At 41.3% G+C, this 16,163-nt stretch overlaps 1 protein-coding gene across 5 annotated transcripts in view; it reads left to right on the top strand.

The window, feature by feature from the left end:
* Positions 1 to 12,099, top strand: part of SEC22C (SEC22 homolog C, vesicle trafficking protein) — a 38,936-nt gene extending 26,837 nt beyond the window's left edge. For 4 of the 5 annotated variants that reach the window (XM_037891210.2, XM_037891208.2, XM_037891209.2 and 1 more), the window contains one exon: positions 1,779 to 6,912. In XM_037891210.2, coding sequence (XP_037747138.1) covers positions 1,779 to 1,966 — 188 coding nt within the window. In that variant the 3' untranslated portion in view covers positions 1,967 to 6,912. Of the gene's footprint in view, positions 1 to 1,778; positions 6,913 to 11,159 lie in introns of those variants that run through there. The other variant, XM_043541648.1, reaches the window with a different exon arrangement.
* The last annotated feature ends 4,064 nt before the right edge of the window (positions 12,100 to 16,163 follow it).

Below are 16,163 nucleotides of genomic sequence, written 5' to 3'. Positions count from 1 at the left end.
GCCAGATGCGGCTCTGTGATAAATGAGGCTTGGCACAGAGATGAGTTTCCAAGAGGGATGAAGTAGTATTTCTTCAGGAGCTGAGGTCTTGGATTTAGGCTTGTGCATTATTGCCCTTTGAAAACCTGGCCAAATGTAAAATAGCAGAATTGCAAAAAGTGTTTGTAATCGGCATAAATATAAAGTTCTAAGTGTGAATACAACTCCGGACCTCTTTCAAAGAACAGCTTGTAAAAATGTAAATTAGTGAAGTATCACTTTCAGTATTTCTGTGTGGTGATTAATATGCTAGAAATATTTAGAAAACTATTTGCCATGTTAGGTTAACCTAGGCTGATAATGAAATGTACCTTTTAATATCTGATTTGTGTTTTGTCCAATCACAGAATTTCAGAAACTTAGTATTCTGGGCTTAGTCCTTTATTGTACTATATGGCTTCTAGCTTGGCTTGATTCTCTGACTGTGATTGACGTTTTTTGCCCTTTAAATTCATTGGACTTTTCTGCCAAAATAAGGGGAGAGACAGTTAAGGTGAAACAACTCCTTGCTCTGGTACGTGTGTAACCCATTTTTACTGTGGTTCTCTGTCTACTCTAATGGCTGGACCACTTAGAGGTGTGGATCTGCTGCTGGCTTTGAGATAACAGGGTCTGGGTCTCTTAGCTCAGGCAGTAGAGTCTAATGCTTATAGATCCAGAGGTCCTACCATTGGTCCTGACTGCTGGTGACCCATCCCGGGGTGGTACATATACATACAATAAGAGAAGTAATTGTGTAGCTTATACTAATTTTTTGGGCCAGTATTTCACATAGTAGAAACTTTGTATTTTTTGGGTGACGTGATCTGCTCCTAAAACTTGATGCCAGTCAGTTTCACCTTTTTACACAGAGTAGCTCTTTCTTGACTTTCCCATCTTCTTGGCTGAGAGTGGAAAATGCTAACAAACATTGTATTTTGGGCTCTTTGCCCTCTTAGATTATGGCAGGACAGAGTCATGAAGTGACCCTGCATAATCATACTCAGTGCAAAGTGCTGCATATATAGCAATCCCACTTGTGTCACCAGCAAGGTTTGAACCCAGGACCTCCAGCAGACTAAAGCCCGAGTCTTGACTGCTTGAGCTAAACAAGTAACTCCTTTAGCTGGCACGCGTAATAGGCTCTTACCCTGTTATGTGGACCAGCCACTAGAGGAGAACACTTAAAACACACTGAACCAGTGGACTATACCTGCACTGGGAATTTTTTTGTTTTGTTCTGTTTAAATCTTGCTCTGAGCCTCTTGTTAGAAATTATATCCTCTAATATTTAAGTGAATTCTGGGATAAAATCACTGTTAATGTAGCCCTTTATTTTTGCCCAGAATAGGTACAGCAGAAGTGAGTAGAGGTTTGCCTCGTATCTCCCTGCCATTGATTTTCAGCCTTAACCTACAAGGCTCACATCTGAGTCTTAGAATGTAGTTTAGCTTTCATACTTGTTTACTTCTTGCTAATCCTTTTTCGACTACCAACAAGGGTGCCAGTTGCGCTGGCGGGTTTCTTTGTTGTGGATATGGTACCTGTTCAGTAGGATCTGGATTGAGGCCACCAATTCACTTCTGTTGGATGGATGGTCTTGTAATAGATAAGACTTGAAAAGAGCTTTAAGCTTTTTGTGTGCGTTTTAGTGGCAGGTGAATCGCTAAATCATAGGTGCCAGTAGTTGTAAGCTGTGATCCTTGTCTGTGTATATTCAGTTTGATGTTGCTAACATTGTTTCTCTGATGCTATTCCAGTGTTATTTGTACTTGTTCCATGGTTCATCAAGGAAGATGAAGGCATTTGTACTGTTTTTCTCCATTTGTCTATGCAACATTTACTTGTATGGATTAAGAAACATCTGGCAAATACTCTTTCACATAGGAGTGGCTTCTCTTTCTTCATATCAGATACTGACAAGGCAACTGATGGAGAAACAGCTTGATATTGGAGTATGAAAACACACACGGGATTCATCGCTCATATTTTAAAAAACTTTTATTTACTTAAACTAGCCAAAAATACTTTGGGGCATATTTTAAAACTGTACAATGATGGTTATCACCAGGGAGAGATTTTGAAACGAAACAACTCGAAATAAACTGTGCTCTTCTAATTAGTGTCAGACAGACATTCAGGGGATTAGTTGTACTTCAGCTGTGCATTGCAGACTGTTTGCAAGCATTCGTAATGGAGGTTCTCACTGCCATTGAGACTCTTCAGTACTCAATCTTTTCAATGTACTCCTTGACTAATACCAAACAGTCAGTCTCTCTTCATTTGTCTCATTTGCTTTGCAACAGTTCACTATTTCAGTGTGTTGCCCTGGAAGTTTGACAGAAAACATTGAAATTGTACTTTAAAACCAAGACTGATTAAAATTGTGGATAATAATGCTTAGCACTTTCATCTATAGATCCTAAGTTGCTCAACAGATGTAAGCTAAGGAGGCGTTTGCCATAATTAGTCAGTAATTGGTGGAAAAAATGCTTTTAGTGGGATTTTCAGGGTAATCCTACTAAGGTGAAATAGAATGATAGGGGGTCTGAAGAAAAGAAAAGGGCAGGGGCCCTTTTAAAAACCATAAAGGATGTAAAATGTCTCTTGAGTAAACTGTACATCTTAATTGTTGGTATGGTGTGAGCTTATTGAGAAATTGTCAGTAAGTTTTTGAAGCTGTATAAACCAAACCAAAAAAACACACAACTGACCTTTCAGCCCAAGTGGCCTTTATTTCCCTGTTGAAGGTCACATTTTTTGAAAGGGTAATTATATGTTTGTTTGGTTTATACAGATAAATAAGTTTCGAAGATGTATTTTGTGACAACCCAGTGAGTTTTTCAACCTTTCAAAAGATACGTTATTAGCTATTAGAAATCCATTCCCCATCCTGGAAAGCAAGAGCAGGTTCTCTTTATTTTACATTTAAGCTCTCATGCTAAGGTTAATTTATGAGCAAGCACTTTTGAATATAGTCATTAGGAGCTGAATTTCTCCACCTCTGCTGCAGTGTATATTCTGGTATTTAATGTGCTGAAGTATACACTGAGATATAAAATGTATCTGAACACTTTTTTGATAAGTTTTCTCTGTATAAAGAATGTCTAATGTTTTGACACAGCTGTCTTTTGGAGGGTTAGTGGAGAATCATGAAACCTGAGAAATTACAGGAAGCTTGTAGTTGTAATACTGTGGAGGTAACCTCTTAATTTTTTCTCACTTAACCGTTTTATGGTAGTCCCATGTATTATGTAGAATTTCATCCCCTTGCTGAGGAATTGTTCTTTCACTTAATGTCTCTACCTTTCCATCAATTTAATCTCTTTGCAAACGTGAGAGTTACCTTCCTGACTCTGTAGGCAGCTTAAATGTTAGTCAATACTATCTATTTCACTACTGACTATTATAGCAGAAACATCCAGCTAATATTTTAAACCAGACCCACACATTGTGTGCTAAAAGCCCTAACAACTGACTATCCAGCTGCCGAAACCTGCACCTTCCTCTGACAACTTGTGCAATGCAACTCTGTGCAGCCAATGCATAAATCTGCGCATAAAGATTTAAGTGACTGGATATTGTTTGTCTGCTGTTCTAATAGTACAGCCTTTACTGTACCTGGTCCCATGCACTGCTACAGTGAAACGGAAGTATCGGGGGTAGCTGTGTTAGTCTGTATCCACAAAATCAACAAGGAGTTTGGTGGCACCTTAAAGACTAACTGATGTATTTGCCACCGGACTCCTTGTTGTTTTAGAGAAATAGCAAAAGATTCTTCTATGTTTTTGGGACATGGAAAGGCACTGTGCAGTAAAGAAAACTGAGCTGAAATTCCAGGAGTAAATAAACTTTAAAAAGGGAAAAATATATCAGAAGGAAAGGGCTAAAATGAAACATCAGAAACAGTGGTGGGTAGAAACTTAGAGACCAGTGGAAACTTTAGCTTGATAGGAGACACTAAATTGGATGTGAAATTGTAAGATGATATGACTGCCAAAAAGACCCTGTGGTTGTAGGCTGCATGGGGTGAGGCATGTCTCAGAGCAGGGAAGGATCATAATCCTTTATGCAGCTCGGATGCAAGCACTCCTAGAATTATTTCATTCGGGTCCAGGTATCCATACCGAAGACAGACACGCTGAAGGGTGTCCACAGAAGACTGTCCAGGTATTGATATTTGAAGAGAGAAGAGAAAGTCACTGCTTAGCATAGAAACTAAAGGGGTCAACCTTTCTTGATGTTTGTCCTTCAGATATCGGGTCAGATGAGAAAGAAGTTAGGGCACAAGGAGGCACAACTAAGCCTAATAGAATGAAACTGAAAAGGAACATTTAGGTTGACTGTCGGGGAAAACTGCTTGATACTAAGGGCTTGTCTGCACTACCGCGTGGGGTCGATCTAAGACACACAACTTCAGCTACATCAACAATAGCGTAGCTGAAGTAGACTTACTTAGATCTACTTACCACGGTGTCTTCACTGCAGTAAGTTGATGGCTGACGCTCTCCTGTCGACTCCGCTTGCGCTTCTCGCTCTGGTGGAGTACCGGAGTCGACAGGAGAGTGCTCAACGGTCAGTTTATCGCATCTATACTAGACGTGATAAATCGACCCCCGCTGGATCGATTTCTGCCCGCCGATCTAGCGGGTAGTGTAGACAAGCCCTGAGATCTATTAAACTGTGTGGAATAGGCTAAGGTAGCCGTTCCCAGACTTCATGAATAACATAACATTTGCTTAAAAATTTGATGTTTGAGGTATCACTTGCAAATGTTTCCTTTTTTTATTTTAGGACTTAACTGGTTTTTAATATTTCTGAACTCATAGTAAAATAAATGCCTAAGGAAGCCAGAAATTATAACCTCCTTTTTTAAACATTTCAAGTTCTTTATCAGTGTATCAAAAAGCACAATGAAGCAGCAATTGTTGATCTGTTTTGTATTACTCAAATTACAAGGAACAATTAAACGTCAAGTGACATGTTGACGTATCGCTATATGCTGCTAAGCTATGTCAAGGCCTGACTTTTTAATATATCAATTCAAAGTTCCTTCTCATTCTTATCTGGACTATTGAAGGACATGAGCCAAAGTTCTTTACTTACATTTTGACAATATTTAAATTAAGAGCCAATCAAAATGTTTTGCATTTTCTCTGATAAAAATATAAAAGTACCATTAATGAGAAGGGTGTTCTTGCTTCACATATCCGGGTTGCTTTGTGTCAGGTAAGATTTTGCTGAGCTTCAGCTGAAGGTCTGGTCCTGCAGACCTAAGTTTCATCTTGTAGGTTTTTTTTTTTTTTTTTTTTTTTAATGGTGATCAGGGCAGAAATTCAGTTCTGTCAGGGAAACCTTTCTTAACATTCAGCCTAGTAGCACTTGTAACATGTTCTATTCATATGAATGGAGGTCTTATTAGAAAATAAGGCATGAAGATGACTAAGAGTAAACTTTTTTTTAATAATCCGTTTTCTAAATTTCCATACTAGGGTCTGCCTTGCTGATGTTACAGGACATGGTGCTCATACCTCTGGCTAGTCTTAACCAGGTGGCAGTGCATTGACTTAAATAGGGAAAGCTGTTTCTGCTAGGAAAAGGGGTAGGAGATTTACTTTGTACATGGACAAAACATTTTGGGGAATAACCTTAATGACAGGATCTGATTTCTATGTCTCCCCTGATCATGGTAGTGTTGTACTTGTCTCCACTAAATGTATTTGAATAAAGCTAGTCTTGCGTAGACTTGGGCACCTAGAACACTTAGGTATGTCAACACTGCTGTCTGGAGATGTGAATTCCAGCTCAAAGAGGACATACCTGCACTAGCTCTCATTCAGCTGGCATGCGTAGCCACGGTGTTACAAGTGGCCCACTGCCTTGAGTACATATGGTCCAAAATGTTAGGTTTAAGCATAATGAAATGAATCACTGGATTTGCCTACTGGAAGGATCATCCAACCCAAGAATCTTTAGGAAAACAATACAGCAAAATCTCTCAATACAACGTTCTGCTTTCCCAGTGGACCCTATGTCTGATGAATGGACAAACATCTAGTAGCGATTTGTTACAAAGGAGGTAGAATTGGCAGGGAACTATTCACAGGGAGATCTGGTTCTATAATGTGGGTAAGCCTGCCTTCAAAATCCATATTAGGGAATATACATTTAGCAATGTGTGTCCATTAATAGCTGAACACTTCTTCCAGCTTGGGTTGTGATTCAGGGACCAAGGAGAGGTCAAGTTAAGCATTGACTGTCCTAATTTTTTTTCTGTAAATGTTTACATTGGCTTCTTGGTATGTTAATTCTGTGCACAGTGTGTGTGTGTATAATATATGTTTAAACTTTCTTTTGCTAAAACAGGAAAAGATAACATAGTTTTACATTTATATGAGTCCTTCAAGATTTAATAAAACAAGCGTTTTACTGTTTGAGAACAGAAAATCTGGATCAGAACACTAGGATTGTGCTTGTATTGAATCAGATCTTTAAAAGGAATCAAATTTTTGTCAGAATCTTGGACCATTTAAAATAATTTGATTATTTATCCATTTAATTCTCATTTTCAATTTTCACATTAAGTCTCTTGGAAACTCTGTTGTTCATCTAGAAACACAACACAAGAAAATAGGCCAAGAGTAAACCTTCCTTCCAGTTAAAATATTTAGAGTGCTTTGCCAACTTATGAAATATTGACCCGTTCTCCCCCTGCCTTTTTTAACCAAAGATCTGTTAAGGTTTCTTGAAAGGCTGGCTGGTACCTTTTTAAAAAAAAAAACAACAACTTTTGCACTGCATTAACAATTGAACCTGTGTATATGTATGTAAAGTCATTTTTTGCATGTGTGTGTATATATGTACATATTTATGAAAATAAATGACTTTTTGTAATGGCTGTGTTCATTTATATCTTCAGAAATTAGTGAAACACATCAGAAACAGGATAAACAAGCTTTTCATCAATGTTGCATCCTAAAATATAAATATACATACCAAACTCTTGACATACATAGTGAAGGCTGGAAAATATATCTTGAGAATAACTTGAAGAGATAAGTTGAGCTTATTTAACAAATACATTTTAAAGCCAGTCTGGTTCAAATGTTGCCCTAACACTCACTGGGCAACCTGTGTGGGCTCTCTGTTTTTCATAGAGAGAAATGTATGCATGTGATCATGATGGGGTGCTTCAGTGATATGTTTCACCCTCTAAAACCTGCCCTTCAAAGTGATGGATGCTCATCCCTGGGGCTGTTTAAAATTGGACTGCACAAAGCACTAACGATCTATCTGATCTTGTTACCTATTCTGTTATTTAGGACCCAAAGCTACTAGTTGGAGCTGCTGTGGTGCAGAGCAGCTGCCAATCTTTAGCGAAGGTCACATCAAAATACGTTTATTTTTTAAAAGACAAAGTTCAATGGAATTGTTAAAGTCCACACAAAGGAGATTAAAAAAAAAAAAGTCCAAGTCTCATTAGAAAGATGTGGCCATAAAAAAATGAAATCCAGTATACAAAATTAAAAGGCAAGTCAGACTCCTTTTAGATCCACTTGGTGATTGTGTAAGGGAGTTGGGGTGATGTAATTTATGAGCCAAAGGTGTAAGTATAACTTGCATTTTCTTACACTCTCCTGTTAGCTTTTCATCCTACACTCCTTTCTTCCATCCCCTGAGCAAGAACCTTACATCAACCTAGGTTTCCTTAGAAGCAGTGATCCAAACCCAAAGGCGGATTACTGAGCCCTGTGCCCATTTTCCAATGTGTAAATATAAGGTGCTTTCTAAATTCCAAGGCCTTACCTTCGCTAGGAGAAAAGGTGTGTTTAACCCTTTACAAGCCTAGTGTGGACAAAGTTGTAGTTTTACAACTACAGTAGTCTTAGCTTGTCCAGGTAAACCCTAGGTTTCCTGACAGCGTTTTCTGTGATCAGCTAACAATTTGTTAAAATACAACTGCCTTTTCTACTCTAAATGCATGGTAAAAATCTGCCCTTTTCCTACTGGTAAACATGATCCAAGTTGATGTGGGATACTATGTGGTTGACTGGGCAACAAAATGGCTGATGAAATTCAGTGTTGATAAATACAACGTAATGCATATTGGAAAACATAATCCCAAGTATACATATAAAATGATGGGGTCTGAATTAGCTGTTACCACTCGAGAGAGATCTTGGAGTCATTGTGGATAGTTCACTGAAAACATCCACTCAATGTGCAGCGGCAGTCAAAAAAAAAAAAAAAAAAAAGCCAACAATGTTGAGAATCATTAGGCAAGGGATAGATAAGACAGAAAATGTCATATTGCCTCTACATAAATCCATGGTACACCTACATCATGAATACTGCATGCAGATCTGGTCTCCCGCATCTCAAAAGAGATTGGAATTGGAAAAGGTAAAGAAAAGAGCAACAAAAATGTTTAGGGGTATGGGATAGCTTACATACGAAGAGAGATTAATAAGGCTGGGACTCTTCAGCTTGGAAAAGAGATGACTAGGGGGGTATATGATAGAGGTGTATAAAATCATGACTGATGTGGAGACAGTAAATAAGGAAGTGTTATTTACTCATATAACACAAGAACTAGGGCTCACCAAATGAAATTAATAGGCAGCAGATTTAAAACAAACAAAAGGAAGTATTTCTTCACACAACGCACAGTCAACCTGTGGAACTCTTTGCCAGAGGATGTTGTGAAGGCCAAGACTATACCAGGGTTCAAAAAAAAAACTAGGTAAGTTCCAGGAGGATAGGTCCATCAATGGTGATGGGCAGGGATAGTGTCCCTAGCCACTGCCAGAAGCTGGGAATGAGTGACAGGTGATGGATCACTCGATGATTACCTGTTCTGTTCATCCCGTGTGAAGCACCTGGCACTGACCACTGTCAGAAAATGAGATACGGGGCTATATGGGCCTTTGGTCTGACCCAGTAGGGCCATTCTTATGTTGTTATACCATAAATGCACTGAAAGCCAGGTTACAGTAACAAGAAGGGTTTCTTCAGGTATGTTAGCAACAAGAAGAAGGTCAAGGAGAGTGTTGGCCCCTTAGTGAATGAGGGAGGCAACCTAGTGACCGAGGATGTGGAAAAAGCTAATGTACTCAATGCCTTTTTTGCCTCGGTCTTCACAGACAAGGTTAGCTCTCAGACTGCTGCACTGGGCAGCACAGTATGGGGAGGAGGTGGCCAGCCCTCTGTGGAGAAAGAAGTGGTTCAGGACTATTTAGAAAAGCTGGATGTGCTGCATCCGAGGGTGCTAAAGGGGTTGGCTGATGTGATTGCAGAGCCGTTGGCCATTATTTTTGAAAACTCATGGCAATCGGGAGAGGCCCCGGATGACTGGAAAAAGGCTAATGTAGTGCCCTTCTTTAAAAAAGGGAAGGAGGAGGATCCGGGGAACTACAGGCCAGTCAGCCTCACCTCAGTCCCTGGAAAAGTCATAGAGCAGGTCCTCAAGGAATCAGTTCTGAAGCACTTAGAGGAGAGGAAAGTGATCAGGAACACTCAGCATGGCTTCACCAAGGGCAAGTCATGCCTGACTAACCTAATTGCCTTCTGTGATGAGCTAACTGGCTCTGGATGAGGGGAAAGCAGTGGATGTGTTATTCCTTGACTTTAGCAAAGCTTTTGATACAGTCTCCCACAGTATTCTTGCCAGCAAGTTAAAAAAGTATGGATTGGATGAATGGACTATAAGGTGGATAGAAAGCTGGCTAGATCGTCGGGCTCAATGGGTAGTGATCAATGGCTTCCCGTCTAGTTGGCAGCTGGTATCAAGCGGAATGCCCCATGGGTCGGTCCTGGGGCCGGTTTTGTTCAATATCTTCACTAACGATCTGGAGGATGGCATGGATTGCACCCTCAGCAAGTTGTCAGATGACACTAAACTGGGAGGAGTGGTAGATATGCTGGAAGGTAGGGATAGGATACAGAGGGACGTAGGCAAATTAGAGGATTGGGCCAAAAGAAATCTGATGAGGTTCAACCAGGACAAGTACAGAGTCCTGCACTTAGGATGGAAGAATCCAATGCACCGCTACAGACTAGGGACCGAATGGCTAGGCAGCAGTTCTGCAGAAAAGGACCTAGGAGTTACAGTGGACGAGAAGCTGGATATGAGTCAACAGTGTGCCCTTGTTGCCAAGAAGGCTAATGGCATTTTGGGCTGTATAAGTAGGAGCATTGCCAGCAGATCGAGGGATGTGATTATTCCCCTCTGTTCGGCATTGGTGAGCCCTTATCTGGAATACTGTGTCCAGTTTTGGGCCCCACACTACAAGAAGGATGTGGAAAAATTGGAAAGAGTCCAGTGAAGGGCAACAAAAATGATTAGGGGCTGGAGCACATGACTTATGAGGAGGGGCTGAGGGAACTGAGATTATTTAGTCTGCAGAAGAGAAGAATGAGGTGGGATTTGATAGCTGCTTTCAACTACCTGAAGGGGGGTTCCAAAGAGGATGGATCTAGACTGTTCTCAGTGGTAGCAGATGACAGAACGAGGAGTAATGGTCTCAAATTGCAGTGTGGGAGGTTTTGGTTGGATATTAGGAAAAACTTTTTCGCAAGGAGGGTGGTGAAGCACTGGAATGGGTTACCTAGGGAGGTGGTGGAATCTCCTTCCTTAGAGGTTTTTAAGGTCAGGCTTGACAAAGCCCTGGCTGGGATGACTTAGTTGGGGATTGGTCCTGCTTTTGAGCAGGAGACTAGACGACCTCCTGAGGTCCCGTGCAACCCTGATATTCTATGATACAGCAATTTCAACGCTAGTTTCACTTTTGAATGTGTCCTAGTGTATCTACCTTCAAAAGTTGAAGGGCTGAGTCAGCCTTGCTGAGATGCTAACTAGCGGTGCTGGAATGTGTATATATTTCCAACCTGAAGCTTAAACTACCGTGCTTACCCCTGCAGCCTTCAAAAGACACAACTAATGGAAGTGTTTCTGCTGTAACAAGGTACAATGTGGTAAAATGTAGATGGTAACAAATGAGAGCCTTATTCTTCTGAACTGCTCCGCCCTTAGAATTCTATATTTCTTGTAAATAAAGGACTGCTCAAAGCATGTTTCTTCTTGGGATGCCAACTGGAAAAGAGCAGCTGCTTTACCCTTTTTTCTTTTCCCTTGATGTTAGGGGAGAAAGCAATTACCGCTTCATTTTCTTTTGAAGATTCTGAGGAGAGGAGGCAGGAGGATGAGAGGAGCGTCATGCCAAAGGAGGAACAATTCCTCTGGTGATGAAAGTGTGCGATTTCATGAGAGAGCCTGCACATCTATGCCGTGCCCTGGGCATTTGGCAACTCGACTTTTGTGCTGATGCTTTCCTTTGAATGTGACCCAGTTACATCTAGAACTATGTTTGGAGCAATAATGGTCACTAGGAAAAAAAAACTTGGAATGCATTATTTGCTCCTGAGGCAGGTTTGATGAGTGTCCTGGTTAAAAGTAAAAGAATCCTGCCATTATAACAGCCACTGGTCCTTAAATGGATCACAGACATGGTGGCAGGCAGTCTGTTTAAAGGGACGCAGCCTGTTTAGGCCCCCAAATTTGTTTTCCTTAAGGGCAATCCTCAGTGGATACCATTTTAAGAATTCATCAGTCACTCTGCCATATTCCTGCAGTACTCACAGTATGTGCCTGGGGCTAGAAGAGCAGAGAAGATGTTGTTATGCTCCCTGTGGAATAGCCAATGAGTTTTTAATGGTGACTACTATTTACAGCATTTCAGATGATGCCTTTTAATATACGTCAAATGAAAACAGCACGATCGCCGGGAAAGTTGGTTATTATTTAAGAGGAACAGTGATTGGAATGTGGTTGGACTAGCGTTTTGCATTCCGAATTTTGTTTTCATGCTTAGGTTTTTCATATCGGATTCTTAGACCCAAAAGCTGCTTTTGCCACACTTTTTAAATTTTCACTGTATTTTTTTAAAATGTCTTTTGTACATTTGCCTTTCACGTAAAGAGGAGCACTAGTTTTGGATACTTGAAACAGACAATTTTGAATAATTAAATAGTGAAAACTCTGATTTCTGCTACTACTAAGAATAAAAAGTAATAAACACAGGACCATGCCTAATTACATTTGGTAGAATAAAAGTCATTCTGTATAAGAGGAGGTGAGAAGGAGCAGAGAAGATAAAGGGACTGAAATAATGGCTATTAAAATGTAAAGCAATAGTCCGCATAGCACGGCACAAGTCTAGAGAGAGCGGCTGAGATTCATTCTTTCATTACACAATGAAATATATTAACATACAAAATCCTTTCTTTCAAGGGCTCTGGTATGAAACGGTTTAAAAAAAAAGAAAGAAAGCAATTATGCAAAAAGTTCAGCTATGCAATACATTAGCGCTCATAAATATGCATTTGGAAAGGCAATCAAAGAGCCCTGTCGTGCTGAACGCTGTCAACTCCCACTTACTTGACTGAAGGTTGGGCATGCTGAGTCCCAGGCAGGATTGGATCTGAACAATCCACGCTTGCCTGATGGCGAAGGCCAAAAAGTCTTTCAGTTCATGCAGCTCATTCAGATGTGGGAAGTGCAGGACACGTGACCTGCCATTCCCCATTGGTTCTAGAACTCAAGACCCACAGGTTGCTGGGATGGGCATCTCCTCTGGGTGTGGAATTCCCGTTAATTCCAATTGCAGATGGAGGCTGTGCTTAGCAGAATGGACCCTATATATTCTAAATAAGCATCTGTTTTACATATTCAGCCATCTCTTAAAGGTATATAACCATTATTCATGGAATATCCATCCAGGTATACTATGGCTCTTATCACCAGTGTCTGAGCACCTACGTATATGTGAGGGTAACGTCCAGAGTCCCCAGTCGAATCTGCAGTCCCATGGTGCTAGGTATTGTAGAAATGTTGAGGCAGACTCTGCGGAGCTTAAATCTGCGAAGGAGGAAAAAGTAAATATTTATTAGGCCACTCAGTGAGAGAGATTTTGGTCTGAGAAGTTTGTGTCTTAACAGCATGGAATTCCCTTCCAGAGGTGGAATCCCTCACTCAGAGTATTGTCCTATAAACTTATTTACTTAATTTTTGTGCTGCTTTATGATGATCCAACTTGCAGTTGTGTATTCTTATCCCCTGGGGCAGTGTATTCTTTTTCTTTGGTGGTAAGGACCACTGTTTCCTCTATAACCTGGCTAGGGCAGAACAGTCAGTGTTCGACAAATGATTCCATGTGATCTCTGTGGGTACTGACCATATCCAACTATAATCCACTGGGATGCAGACCCCTGTATGGCTTCAGCCCTGCTGCAACTTTGGAAAAGCTCTTCCTGTGACTTGCTAATGCAGAAGTGAGTCCATCACGCTGTCTGCAGTGTTATTGGTTGTTCCTAAGATATTAGACAAGATGGGTGAGGTAATATCTTTGATTGTACCAACTTCTGTGGGTGAGAGAGACAAGCTTACTGTCCAATTCAAGATACTACCTCACCCACCTTGTCTCCCTAATCCAGCAAGCTGTTAGACCTGGGAGCCTTATTTATTCCAGCCGGTCTTGTAGCACTTAAAATTCTATTTCTCATTAGGTCTCCACACAGTCTTATGCCCTGATCTGCATAACCAAGCCTTTGCACTCACATGGAGCCCATGATGTCAGTGGTTTCCACAAAGGGGCTCTCCTGCATGGAGCTCATTCCTGCATCAGTGTCACAAATTGTGCAGTGGGGATTGGGCTCATTAGAGGGCCAACTTCCAGGGCATCTTTCTGTTAATAACTGCAGTCAAGGACACAAACTGTGTTGCTTGATGCAGTGATTCAGGCAGGCATTGGCCAGGCAGCGCAGATAAAGCCTCAGATTTTTAGGAATTCCTACAGTATTTCCTTTAGTTTATTGTCCATCTCCTTAACTTCCTGAAGGACATTGTATCTGTGTGATGGCGCAGTACCGCACTGCACACAGATCTGACAGGAAGGGAAGAAAAAATACCCTAATCATTTGAAATTGCAGTAGGAATGCGATGAAATTTGAGACAAAGCACAACTAAAGAGTAGGGGCAAAATTTTCAAAAGTGCCACAGTGTCTTGGAAACTTGTCACATTTTCAGAAGCGACTTATTCCCAGATCCACAGAGGCACACAGGTGTCTAACTTGTAATGATTTCAGTGGCAAGTAAGCACTTAGATATCTTTGAGGATCTTGGCCCTACGGCCAGCTTTTCTGAAGTATTTTTAGGTGCCTAAAACTGTAGATAAGCGCCTGGTGGGCTTTTCAAGAGAGGGAGTCGGCACCTAGGCACTCAGGCACTTTTGAAAATTCCCAGTGGGTGCTTCTCTGCACCTTTAGGCACCTCAAGCTACTTTTGAAAATCTGGCCCTGAGGCTCCGAAGCTCCCTGAAAGTCAATGGCACTTAGGCACCTATCTGTCACTTTTGAAAATGGGACTTTGGTTCCCGAGTCACGTAGGTGCGTTTTGGTATTTTCTCCCTCATTCCAGCTCTAGTATAGAAATTCTTAAAGCATTGAGGCAGCTGAACTCTTCCTTACATCGCCTCATTTTCTAATGACAGTTTCATGTATATCTATCTCCTTCCTTAAGGAGAACAAATGCCATAAACACCCCCCCCCGCTTATTGCTAAAAAGGGTTAATCCTGCTCTTGTTGGGTTCATTAGGGAGGTTTCCATTGACTTCGTTAGGAGTAGGGTCACCTGAGATGACTATTAGCCGGTTCCATTGTATTTAACTCCTTGGTTACAGAGACGGTTTCACTAGGAAACAGGGTGCATTTTAAAATGTTAACACTACAACTTGCCTTGTCAAGGCTAGGATTTTAACACCTGTGTAAAACCCCTCTTTCCTAGTGTAGATGTGGCGAAAGTGAAATGTGTTTTGAAGATCTCTCTAGTTGCGTTTCAAGCTTTTTTTACTTGCCAGTCTCTGTTGCAACCACTAAGAGGCATCAGCGTACAAGCTAATGCTGCATTTCTCAAGCCACTGGGGAATCAGACAGATGGAGAATCAGCAATGGGTCTTTTTAAAAAAACCCAACCTTGCTATAACCTGCTATATAAGAGCAAGGTATTACTAGTTCATTACTATTCCTATCTATCAGTCTGTATGAGGTACTGTCTTAGCTGTTTGTAGAGAGACTTGGGATACTCAGGAGAAAGGCACTAGGAGTGAAATCTTGGCCCTGTGAAGTCAGTGGGAATTTTGCCTTTGATTTTAGTGGGGCCAGGATGTCACCCAATAAACTTGCAAATGATTACAAATAAAATTAATGTGAGCGTTAGATAATGAGTCAATTTTCACGGGTTTATAGCCCAATCCTTCTGCCACTGAAGATAACAGCAAAACTCCCACTGATGTAGAAGAGAGCCAAACTGGCCACACACAATCTCCCCGATTGTGAGGTGGGAACTCACCCCAGCAGAGCAAACACGGCTATAGAAAATACAAGGAGGTGAGAAAATCCATTTGCCTCTTGGAGGGGCTAAAAGGATCCTTCCATCTTCAGAGACAGAATGAGAGCCCCAACCCTTTAGTGGAGACCTGTCTATTAATGCTGGGTGTCTGAGAGAGAACTACAGGGCTTGGCAATGAAACACGGTTTGGCTGCCTTCCAGCTCTTGGATCCTCTCCACCTGCTGCTAGTGAGGCTCAGGAGCAAGGACTTTTTGTCTTCCTCCAAAAATATTAGGCTTTTATGGAGATTTCTATATATTTTCCTCCCCATGTTTTAAATGAATGAGTGTGTCTTTCCGCCACATTCGATTGTTTCTAGAGTAAAGAACCAGCATTCAGCAGGCCTCGAAACTCCTGATACTGTGGAAAATGCTCTTGTGACTCCAAACTCTAAAGTGGGCTCGATCCCGTTCACCATCAATGCCTTTGGAGGCTAATGGTGTGTGTATGTTGCAGTTATAAACCTGCCGCTGGCCTGTGCAGGGCTTGCGGGGCGGGGGCTAAGGTGCTGTTTAATTGCAGTGTAGACACTGAGGCTTAGGTTGGAGCCTGGCTCTAGGACCTGTCCCGGAACAGGGGCTGCACCCAAGCCCAAACGTCTACACCGCTGTTAAACCCTTAGCCCAAGCCCATGTCAGCTGGCACAGGCCCAGTCATGGGGGTCTCATTGCAGAGTGGACATTCCCTAAAGAACTGATCCAA

Source organism: Chelonia mydas, chromosome 2 (assembly GCF_015237465.2).
Source record: "Chelonia mydas isolate rCheMyd1 chromosome 2, rCheMyd1.pri.v2, whole genome shotgun sequence".
NCBI lineage: Eukaryota > Metazoa > Chordata > Testudines > Cheloniidae > Chelonia > Chelonia mydas.
This window is presented reverse-complemented; position numbering and strand designations above follow the sequence as displayed.